Here is a 12,306-nt window from a genome sequence, read left to right on the forward strand (position 1 = left end):
TATTATGAATAAAAATTAATAAGCAGTCTTCTGATTCCTTTCACAAATCCTTCATCAACCATTTACTTATGGAAAGGCAGAATACAAACTTGTGTCATAAAGACTCTCACTTTTTACAGCGCTATGTCACTTTTCATCTCCTACGTGTTTAACTTGGACAAAATAGCAAATTAAGGAAGGAAATGGAAACATGCAGTCATGGGACTGAGCAAAAAGAAAACAGAGCAGCTAATCTTTGAACTTACCATGGATACCCCCTGACAGCTAACACCTTGCCTTTTTTTCTTTGACAAAACCATTAAACACTTAAGACCAAGAAAATATGCTTCCAAGAAAGCTTCCTGTCATATTTATGACCCTCAGGAGGTCACCTAATCCATTCCGCTACTCCAGGGCAAAGGCAGCTATACCTAAGCCATTACTGACAGTATCTATCTATCTAGTTCTTACAGATTTCCAATGAAAAAGGTCCTATGAACTCTCTAGGCAAAAGTGTTTCAGTATCCTTTAGCATTAGAAAATGTTTTTTAATATCTAACCTAAATCTCTGGTGCTGCCTTTTAAGCCCAGTACTTCTTGTTTTATCTAGTAGAGATGTGGAAAGCACATTATTACTGCTTCCTGGCAGAAGCCTTTTATTTGATGATTTATTATGGTTGACTCCCACCATCTTTACAAAGTACTTCTACTCCTTTCAGAATTTCCACAGTAGGAATTTTCCAAAGTAATCCTGCTGAGGAAACAGCAAAGCTCAAGAAATTATGCAGGACCAGATACTACCAAAGAGACAACTTAAAAGCCAACTGATTTTACATTGAAAAAAATTCAAAAGCCTGTCATTAGTGCCTAACAGAAAAAAATCTGGCCAGAAATCATTACAAATACAGGTGAAATTAATTCAGCTGTAGTTAATTAATATACCAGAAATCTTGGCAAAAATTCAAGTACTTACAGTATGTAAAGTATTGTAAGAAAAGAGTTTCCATACTACTTGTAGATATGATACTAAATATTAATTTCAATGAAAAAGGAAGTAATATTCATGCTCCTGAAAGGCTACTGAGTTAGAAATACCTATTTCATTGAAATTACTCAGTAATTTGATAACTGTTATATTTTGGGGTAGAAGAACATGAAAGCATTGCACTTAAAATTTTAATTTCCTGCTTAAAATTTTCTTGTCTCTGTGCACCCTCTATCACCCATAACAGACTTCAAATTGAAGTTTCCTGACACGTGCTGAAAGGCTGTTCTTTCTGAAGTGAGAACCCTCAAACTATCAAAGTTAACTTGCCAAAGGCGGTGTGCTGGGAAGCTAGTAACATCACTAAAAACTGTTAAGATTATTTAAAAGTGATGTTTTGCAAAATAACAAATATACAGATCAGATATTTGTTTGGAAATAACAGTTAATACTCCAAGATGGACAGCATAATCAGCAAATAAGCTGATGGCAATAACTGTTCAAGCTGTCCTTCTCAAGAGAGGCAATGTTTGTATGAACGCAAAGGACATACTCCACTGCCCTCTTCTGGCTGATGAGATGTAAAACAAGCTTAGAAAATAAATACCATTTTAAGCAGCACTAGTTCAGATCAAGCATCCAGGATATTTATAAAAAGGATGATAACTGAGGAGAAAGTGCAACAGGTGTCATTAAAACTGCACTTTTGTAGATAAAAAGCAGGGCACTTGTTACAAAAGAAGGAGAGAAAGGAAACTGTTAAAATGCCCTACAGCAGGATTGCTATGGAAAACTGGGTCATTGATTCTGAATGATGATGACCTACACCATCCACGGAAAGAAGGAATTCAAAACTCAGAGTAGCAATTGAAAGATTCCTCTAACAACTCGTTTGTTCATTGTATCAATATACATAAGTGAGTGAGTGTTTCTTGCACAGAGCCTGCCTTGTATTTTTAAGTGTAGAATGTGTTGTTCGACACTGACAGCAAATCCAATAAAGCAGGATACACAAGTATTTAGAAGGACTTGCTATACCAGGAGCTAGCTGACAAGACTATCCAAAAACCTATGTGACCTGGGAGAAGCTTCCTCTTGCGTTTGAGCAGAACTACTACATCTGCTAACAAATCTGATTTGGCTTGCCACAGGTTACATATCTAAGCTCCACAACAGTAACTGTTGTTTCATATTCTTAAAAAGTTGTCAATGCTACTATGCACACGACAACTACCAATAAGTGCTCCACTGTGCAATTCAATCAAAAAATGTAGAACATAATAGACTATTTCAGTTGGAAGGGACCTACAGAGATCACCTAGTCCAAGTGCCTGACCATTTCAGAACTAAGCAGCAGTTAAAGCATGTTATTAAGGGTATTATCCAAATGCCTCTTTAAACGCTGACAGGCTTCGGGCATTGGCCACCTCTCTAGGAAGCCTGTTCCGGTGGCTGACCACCCTCTCTGTAAAGAAATGTTTCCTACTCTCAAGTCTGAACCTCCCTTGACACAGCTTTGAACCACTCCCACGTGTCCTGGCACTGGATACCAGGGAGATCAGCACTGCCCTCTCCGCTTGAAAATGTAAAATGTCCCTGATCCATTCCCACAAAATCCAGCTCTCTAAGTAACTGTTGTTTCATATTCTTAAAAAGTTGTCAATGCTACTATGCACACGACAACTACCAATAAGTGCTCCACTGTGCAATTCAATCAAAAAATGTAGAACATAATAGACTATTTCAGTTGGAAGGGACCTACAGAGATCACCTAGTCCAAGTGCCTGACCATTTCAGAACTAAGCAGCAGTTAAAGCATGTTATTAAGGGTATTATCCAAATGCCTCTTTAAACGCTGACAGGCTTCGGGCATTGGCCACCTCTCTAGGAAGCCTGTTCCGGTGGCTGACCACCCTCTCTGTAAAGAAATGTTTCCTACTCTCAAGTCTGAACCTCCCTTGACACAGCTTTGAACCACTCCCACGTGTCCTGGCACTGGATACCAGGGAGATCAGCACTGCCCTCTCCGCTTGAAAATGTAAAATGTCCCTGATCCATTCCCACAAAATCCAGCTCTCTAATGCAGCTCTCCTCTTACACTGTTGTCTGCATGTCCTCTCTCTCTACATATAAATGTGCGTATATCCGTATACACATAGGCAGCTTTGTGTAAAACAAATTCTACTGCTACTTTCTATAGCAGTATGCATGCTCAACAGGAAAGAAAAAAGGAAAAGGAAAAGACTGGAAAAAACAGCACCTTTTGGAAGAAAATAGAGATTATCTTCCAAGAAAAGAAATATAACTCTGCTGTCTTTCTTATGCCCACCAGAAGGAGAAAAAAAAAAAAGAAAAAGCCTATACTAGTTAAAGTAAAACAGATGCTATTCAGCAGACAGTAGCATCAAATCTTGCTTCATGTGAGATGACAACAGAGTGGAATTCTCCATAAGTCACAGAAGGGCTTTCTTTAATACCTTCAGTCTTATCTTACTAATCAACTCCCGAACCTTGTATCTGAGGTCAAAGAGTCTACAATTGAAGAGTCAAACTTTTGGAAAATAATTACATGAAGTACTCATTATTTTGAAAGTACTCAGTTTACTTCCTATAAACACTTCACAAAAATGTTTAAAATATTGTATTTTACGTAACATTCTAGACAGAACAGACTTAGATCCTCTACCTTCTGTGTGGCAGTTTGGATTTGTGGTGCACTGCCTTCTCGGTGCCAATAAACTTTAATAAAACGATTATTTAACACTGCTTCTGTACTTGATATAGCTTTCTTTGCTTCCTCGTGGGTGGCAAACTGAATAAGGGCACCTTCTGGATCACCTTGATATGCAACCTAAGATTTAAAACAGAAGAACAAAACTTACAGCATGTAGGATTTTCATTTGTGTCTCAATTATCATAAAATCACTAGTTTCAAGGCTCAGAAGTTTACAATTTAAACCCAACATGGGTCATTAGATAAATACTTCCTGTTCACTATTCTGTTTGAAAAGCCTGGTGTCAAGAAGCAACCTTGAGATTAAGTTAATAAACTTTAAGAATAGTTTAAAAATCTCAAACAAAGTGAAGTAAAATACCTAAACAGTCCAACAGTATTCATAATTGCAAGTATGAGTACTTGTTTGAAAGACAAGAGGAAGCTTTTAATAGGACATTTATTAATGAAGTAAAGAAAATTGCTACAAAGAAAGCAGGGGTGTAAAAAATACAGGGATCAGTTAATAAACGTCCTATCAAGTATCAGAGCTAGACAACAAATTTCATTTTGGTTTTCCTCCTTTGAGTATGAACATATTATTTTAGACACCTTCAAAGGACAAAATTATACTTTTCAGGAGAGCAGCATAGCTTGCAATATCTATCTGCATTATCTCTCCGTCTCTCTATACACATCCACACACAATCGTACTTGCCTTACTGAATCATACTGCCTGCTAATACAACCATATTCTTAGGTAAACTATGGAAAGGTTTAAGAAGTATTTAAGAGCAATTAAGATAAATTTAAATTCCATCAGTGTTCAGACAGGTACAAGAGGTTTATTCTGTACTGATCAGTACACACAAAATATTCTATTACACCTCTTCATTCAACCTCTCAGTGCAAACCAGAAAGCGTACATAAAACCACAAGCTAGCATCTGAAACTTGTTGATAATGAAGTATGATAAAAGATTAGACTGAGCAGCTTACAGACTGGATATGAAATACCAACATTACACATACAGCCTGCAATATGTAACATCAACCTAAGTTAGGCCCTAGTTCTTTGAATCTCTTTCATAACTTTCTCTAACTGTTTGCTCATTCCTATTCACAAATGTGGGTCACTCAGACACAGCACGAAGTTGTTCGAAGGGACAAACTGTCACTACTATGGCAGTAGAAAGCAATTATATCACAGGGACTACTTTCTGGATCAGAAATACAGGTTTCCTGTACCTACAATTTATCTTAAAAAATACAGAGGGTTTATGATCTCAGACCCAAACTTCAGAAAAGAGGTGAAGGAAAAACACTTTCCAATCAAGTGTTTTAAACAATGTATCTTAAAAGTCTTATCCACGAGGAAAACATTTATTCCAAATTTAAAAGAAGACCAGAACATTTCATTTCTGCTTCTTCAATGACAATTCCATTAAAAACAATGAGATCATGTCTAAGAAACAAGTTATAAAAATAATGAGAACAGTTTCAGGGAACCAGTTAAAAAAACAATTGGCATTTTCCTTTTAGCAAGTACCTCTATCACTAAGTCAAAGCATACTGCCTTCTCTTTGTTGATTCTTACCTGCAAGTTGACTAAGTTTCCAAACTTACTGAAGTGCTCATTAAGTTTGCTGATATTGTTAAGTTCAGGGGGAACTTTTCTCAATTCAAGTTTTGTATTTTCATTTCCAAACTGCACCTTCTTCTGGAAACCTGGACTATTTGTTCTGCTAAAATTTTGCCTGCAACAAATAAAAATCAAGCCAGAAATCCATAGCAAGCTAGCAAACACAATGTTAAACTGTATATGTTTACATAGGAGTATGTGTCTATGAGACAGAAAGATTTGCAGACTCAAAAAAAAAAAAAAAAAGGCAATTTTAGAAAAGTGTAGAAGGGTACACCACACTGGTCCATGCATCTGCAGTTTTCCCCACTGATACTCTCAGCATTCCCCAGCACATAAATCTGCGAGATAATGAAGAATTATTTGCTTGTGTCAGTAATCCTGACTTCCACATTGCTTCTCTCCAAAAACTATTTCTCAGCTATTCCATGGAATCTCCCCACTAACATTCCAAATAACTATTACTTCAAGGCTCTCCTCAGTCCCAGTAATCTCTTAAAATCCTTTCCAACCTTTTGTTATCCCAGGTATATCTGGGCATAAGCACTGCACCCTGTATCTTCTGTCAGTAACATACCTGGCAACTCAAACCAAAATAGCAATGATACAATTTGTATTTCAAAACTATAATCGCTTAGCTCTAACAACAATCACACTGCAGCTTCTCTGTTTCTTAGATCATTCCAGCCTTCCGGGAGTAGATCTTAGTATTACCCAAAGCAACTTCAGCTACCTCTATACTGCCTCTGAGAGAAAACAGTCAAATATAGATCGCTCTATAGTATGATTTTATTTTAGTACAGTCAGCTTATTCACAGTTTAACTTGCCTGCAATTTTTATAGATTTATATACATTTCAGATTACAGAAAACAGCTTCACGAAATTCCAACTATTAAGCCAACCTTGTGTTAATGATCACTCACTTGTCAAACCAAGTCTTCTTTGTAGGAACTCCACCATCCCCTGCACCAATTGTTCTTTTCCTGGATTCAGCATCTACCACTATTCTCATACTACTTTTATTAGGAGGTTTTTCTGTAAACAGACGGAAAGATTTTACAAATTTTTTTTTGTATTTTCTGTGTATTTCATCGTAAAAAGGTACTCTGCTCACATTGAATTCGCATTGAAATGCACAATTGTTTATTTTGAAATCACTATGATCCTTGTTCAAACTGAGTCAAATCTTGGTCACAGACTTTTCTTCTTAACCATCAACAGATGCTGTGACAGATGAAAATAGCTAATAGCTTTCATTTTGTCACAGTAACATCATACATAAGGAAAACAAAACAGGTGTGATAGAAGGCATCTGCCTCAAGATGACTGCACTCACTGATTCACAATGTCCCATACAATGCTCTGAGGCGCACACCATTTCTGCTAACACCTCCATTCTACTATTAGATGGCACAAAGATGCTCATGATAGGAAATGTATAGTATTCCAGAGCACTAACACCTAGGAGCAAGATTTAGGGATGGAATGGGAGAGAAGTGGCTCTTGCTGAAGAACAGGAATCATATTGGGGGACTCCTCACTGAAAATACACCAACAGAAACATAATAACTTTAAATAAAAATACATCCAAATGTAAACAAAAACACATTAAAAAAATTGGGTTTATCCCTCTTCCCTTCTCATTTTGTGTGCTGCTGCTTCTTCTCAGGCCCACAGGAACTATGAGGTTAAGATTACTCATGCATAACTGTCTACTGCCAGAGAAAAATGACTCCCTCCTCTCCACAGCAAAAAGCATCCTAAGATTCTATTCAGAAACATTAACATTTTTCTGTAGAAATATGTACAAAGTAACCAATTATTACAATCAAGTGTAAACTGTGCAAAACTCTAGCAGATTTCATTTTACCTGTAAAAATGCACACACAAAGCAACTATGAGCGTAATTTCCTATTCAATTACACTTCACTTAATTTCAGAAATATTTTTAAAAATGCAATGTTTTCCAGTATTACATTCTCTGAAAACTGCCTCAATCTGCATTAATGTAAGAAAAACAGCTAAACTAAGCAAGTATAACTTTAAGAGCATACCTCTGGGTGGTAGATCCATATCACCTGATGTGAGTCCTATCAAATTTGGTCTTTGGGCATGTACTCTATGTCTATACATAGGTCTTGAAGTATTTGTTATACTTGGAGCTTCTGGATTATAGCCATCTGTGTCGTACGTTTCTGGTAACAAAGAAATTGTCTAATTAAAATAGATTGCAGTTAAAACCCCTAAGGTTTCAAATACAATATTTCATTTAATTACAATATACAATTACAATGGAAGAGTTGTATAACAACTATCCTAAAAAACTGCCATGCCAAGTTTTCTGCTTAAACACAATGAAAATATTGTTCCATAGTCAAAGTTCACACTTTACATGCAAATTTTACTTCTGTCCTGAACAAAGTTAGAAAAAAATGTGTTAAGTTACTGTCACAGTCACAGAACCACAGAACCACAGAACCCCAGAATCAATTTGGTTGGAAGAGACCTCTGGGATCATCGAGTCCAACCTTTGCCCTAACACCACCATGTCAACTAGACCATGGCACTAAGCGCCACGTCCAATCTTTTCTTAAGCACCTCCAGGGCTGGTGACTCCACCATCTCCGTGGGCAGCCCATTCCAATGCCTAACGACCCTTTCTGTGAAGAAATGCCTCCTCATTTCTAGCCTGAACTTCCCCTAGTGCAGTTTCAGATTATGCCCTCTTGTCCTATTCATTAGTTGCCTGGGAGAAGAGGCTGACCCCAACTTCACTACAACCTCCTTTCAGGCAGTTGTAGAGAGCGATCAGGTCTCCCCTCAGCCTCCTTTTCTCCAGGGTAAACAGCCCCAGCTCCCTCAGCCGCTCCCCATCAGACTTGTGCTCCAGGCCCTTCACCAGCTTTGCTGCCCTTCTCTGGACACGTTCCAGCACCTCAATGTCTTTCTTGAAGTGCGAGGCCCAGAACTGGACACAGTACTCAAGGTGCGACCTCACCAGTGCTGAGTACAGGAGGACGACCACTGCCCTAGTCCTGCTGGCCACACTATTCCTGATATAAGCCAGGATGTCATTGGCCTTCTTGGCTACCTGGGCACACTGCTAGCTCATGTTCAGCCGGCTGCCAACCAGCAGCCCCAGGGCTTTTTTCCGCTTGACCACTTTTCTAACCACTCTTCCCCAAGCCTGTAATGCTGCATGGGGTTTTTGTGGCTAAAGTGTAGGACCTGGCACTGCTTCTTGTTAAACCTCATGCCGTTGGTCTCAGCCCATCTACCCAGCCTGTCCAGGTCCCTCTGCAGAGCCCTCCTATCCTCCAGCCGATCCCACCCAACTTGGTGTCATCTGCAAACTGACTGAGGGTGCCCCCAATCCCCACATCCAGATCATCTATAAAGATGTTAAACAGCACCAGGCCCAAAACTGAGCCCTGGGGAACACCGCTAGTGACTGGCCGCCAACTGGATTTAGCTCCATTGACCACAACTCTCTGGGCCTGGCCATCCAGCCAGTTTTTCACCCATTGAAGAGTCCACCTGCCTAAGCCATGAACAGCCAATTTATTTATGAGGATGCTGTGGGAGACCATGTCAAAGGTTTTACTAAAGTCTAGGTAGACAACATCCACAGCCTTTCCCTCATCTACCAAGCAGATCATTTTGTCACAGAAGGAAACTAGGCTGGTCAAGCATGATCTTCTTTTCATAAATCCATGTTGGCTGGCCCTGATCCCCTGATTTTCCTGCATGTGCTGTGTAATGGCATTCAGGACAATCCCTTTCATAATCTTTCCTGGAACCAAGGTCAGGCTGACAGGTCTGTAGTTCCCCAGATTGTCTTTCTGACCCTTCTTGTAGATGGGTGTTACATGAATACAAACTTATTCTCCCAAACTATGAAATTATGATCTCTAAAAAGTACAGCATAATATGAATCAATGTTATTCTATTTAGCAAACCTTGTGGGCAAAGCCTCAGTACTACACCTGCTGTAAAAAGAGAGGGTGGAGCAGGAGGCGGCTGGTGATGAATACCCGTTGTAACAACAGTAGGAACTGAGCTAGTTGCTGAGTTTGGGGGAGCATCCATGCCAGCAGGCTGCAATGGGGGAAGTGGAGGGGGTGGTCCTGTCAAAAACAAAGGAAAACACTGCATTCATTTATTATCCACCAGACTTATATTACACTCCACTCATAATGAAAGTGACCTGAAAAGTTCTTAAGGCTATTTTTAAAAAAAGGGGGGAGGAGAGGGCATGTATACAGACATGATGCTTTACCTTCATTCATATAAAATGGTTCCCACCAGCAAATGACTCAGAACTTAGATCACAGAGAAAAGCATTTGAACAGTTTAACATTTCTCTGAACACCTTCTTTCTATCAGCAAAATTTAACTGCTGACCTAGTATTTATCTTCACTGACAGATGATCTTTAAAGCTCTATAAAACTCCATCAAAGAAACAAATCCTATTTTTAATAGTGTATAACAAAAATTTTGTCTGACAACAACTAACGTGACTGCAATTATTCTTCCAAATACTCAAGAAGAAACCTAGAACTCTGGTGGAAAGTCAAAGGGATCCTTCTTAAAATTGAGGGGTTTTTTAATTTGGTTAGTAGGTTGGACTTTTTTTACAATGGGTAACACGTGAGGCTTTCAAAGCTGACCAGTCAAGCCTGACCTTCAATTTAATCATTGGAAAAAAGATGTTTTGGAAAAAGATACAAAGTCTCATATTCGGACTGTCCACACAGATCTGGAAAGAGCATGTGAGGCAGAATTGATCACCCCAGCAATAGAATTAATCTCTATACTAAGTGAAATAAATACATTCAGATCTTACTTAAATATATCATCAACTGGAAATGAAAAGAGTTGAAGAAATTTCCAAGCAATATCAAGTATCTATTATTCTTGAATAACTTTACCAAGTGGGACATCTAAGTTAATAAAAAAAAGAGAGAAAGGAATAACCACATGAAACCAACATAACAGTTTTTAAACCACACAAGGGAACTGAATACTAGAGTGTTACTTTATAAATGAGAGTCAGGCACACAAGTCTTCATGTAATTTTTAGTGCTTGAGTCAACGTACTTTCCAATGAGAGTAAACAAGCTGGAGAATTTTTCTTTCTTGGTTACTTTAACAAGTTTAGTTTTAAAATTAATTGCAAATTACATTTTCAGATGTAAATTTGATGTGGCCATGAACTCTCTTTGATTTTATTATTACAAATGAAATGCCAAGTATCTGTTGTTTCCAGGATTTTCCCTTCTTCTCTAACAGCAGTCAGTTTCAGACAACTTCTCCTATAAAACTCAAGGAATTGAGTTTTGCCATGCCATGCTTTTGCTTAAACACAATTAAAATATTACTCCGTATTCAATCCTATATTCATGGACATTTAACATGCAAATTTTACAACAATCAACTTTACAACCGTTACTATAAAAAAAGAATCATTTTGGGGTAAGCTATGCCATAGCAGAACACAGTACAACTTTCTAAAATATAGATGGCATTCTTAAAACAGTTTTTTGCACTGCATACAAGCAGAGTAACATCCAGGCTTTTCTACTAAAAAAAAAAAAAAAAAAGGGGGGTTTAATATTTTTTAATTACCTGTTACAGGTGGAAGGCTAGGTGGTAAAGGGCCTGGTGGTGGTACTGGAGGTCTAAGGTTAACAGGAGGCGGACTCAGAATCGGTGGAGGGGGAGGAAGTCCAGGAGGAGGTGGTCCTTCAACAACAGGGGGCTGTGCTGGAAAAGGCAGAATGCCAGGAAGATTCACATCTTCTACCACTACTGGATCACTTCCATGGTCAAAAGGGCACATGTCTCCTCTCATACAGAAACCCTTTTCTGAAACATTAAAACCAAAAACATGTTAGTATTCAACAGCTGTGGTTTGATTCAGAGTAGATATGAGACTTTCTATGTGTAATGCAGCAGTTTGTAAATTAAGAGCTTCACATACTAGCAGAGATTTATACTAGAAAATGAAACTGACTGTTTACTTTTACAGTCAGCACACAGGATGATTACAGCCACATTTTTGCAAAATAACTACAGAAGTTAGATTTTTCTTGAAGAATTAATTCTGCACTGAATTGTAACAAACTGTGAAAGCAAAGAATGAAATCTAGATGTCATCACATTAACAAAACCACAGTGTTTCTAAGTAAAAAGTGCAGATACTGGGATTGAGAAACCTCTATTAAAGTTAGAAGTTAACATTATAAAATTCCAACATAAGAAAATTCAATCCAATTCTTTTCTCTCTTTTGCAGTTATTTCAGGAAGAATTAAAATACTGTGCCATGGCTTAATGCGACCACATAAGAGTAGAAAATTTTTGTTATTTAAATGTGTATGTATTGTATATGCATCTATATATAGACATACATATGTAAATATGAAACCCACACACATAAATCAAAGTGAATATATATTCACTTCTTTTCTTTCACATGCAAGTAAAACACTGGAGGGGGTCCAGAAGAGGGCCACAAAAATCATCAGAGAGGGAACACCTCTCCTATGAAGACAGGCTGAGAGAGTTCAGGTCGTTCAGCAGCCTGGAGAACAGAAAGCTCCAGGGAGACCTTACTGTGGCCTTTCGGTGCCTAAAGGGGGCCTATAAAAAAGATGAAGACAAACAGAGCCTGCTGTGATAAGATATGGGGCAATGGTTTTCAACTAAATAGGGTAGATCTAGACTAGATATAAGGAAGAAAATTTTTCACAAGAGTGGTGAAACACCGGAACAGGTTGTCCAGAGAGGTGGTAGATGCCTCATCCCTGAAAACATTCAAGGTCAGGCTGGACAGGGCTCTGAGCAACCCGATCGAGTTGAAGTTGTCCCTGATTGTTGAAGGGCGGTTGGACTAGATGACCTTTAAAGTCCCTTCCAAACCAAATCATTCTAGGATTTTATGATCATCTGTTCAGCAACAGCGCCGCCCCACCCCCCCCCCCCC

General features: G+C 38.5%; 1 protein-coding gene across 1 annotated transcript in view; it reads right to left on the reverse strand.

The window, feature by feature from the left end:
• Nucleotides 1-12,306, reverse strand: part of RBM26 (RNA binding motif protein 26) — a gene marked incomplete at its 3' end in the record, with an annotated part of 33,981 nt that overhangs the window by 1,579 nt on the left and 20,096 nt on the right. Inside the window, exons 7-12 of the mRNA XM_009695936.1 lie at nt 10,949-11,188; nt 9,306-9,446; nt 7,374-7,514; nt 6,243-6,354; nt 5,274-5,433; nt 3,651-3,815 (exon numbers count right to left, since the gene is read on the reverse strand). Coding sequence (XP_009694238.1) covers nt 3,651-3,815; nt 5,274-5,433; nt 6,243-6,354; nt 7,374-7,514; nt 9,306-9,446; nt 10,949-11,188 — 959 coding nt within the window. The remainder of the gene's footprint in view (nt 1-3,650; nt 3,816-5,273; nt 5,434-6,242; nt 6,355-7,373; nt 7,515-9,305; nt 9,447-10,948; nt 11,189-12,306) is intronic.

The sequence above is a fragment of the Cariama cristata genome, unplaced genomic scaffold (genome assembly GCF_000690535.1).
Source record: "Cariama cristata isolate BGI_N322 unplaced genomic scaffold, ASM69053v1 scaffold6402, whole genome shotgun sequence".
Lineage (NCBI taxonomy): Eukaryota > Metazoa > Chordata > Aves > Cariamiformes > Cariamidae > Cariama > Cariama cristata.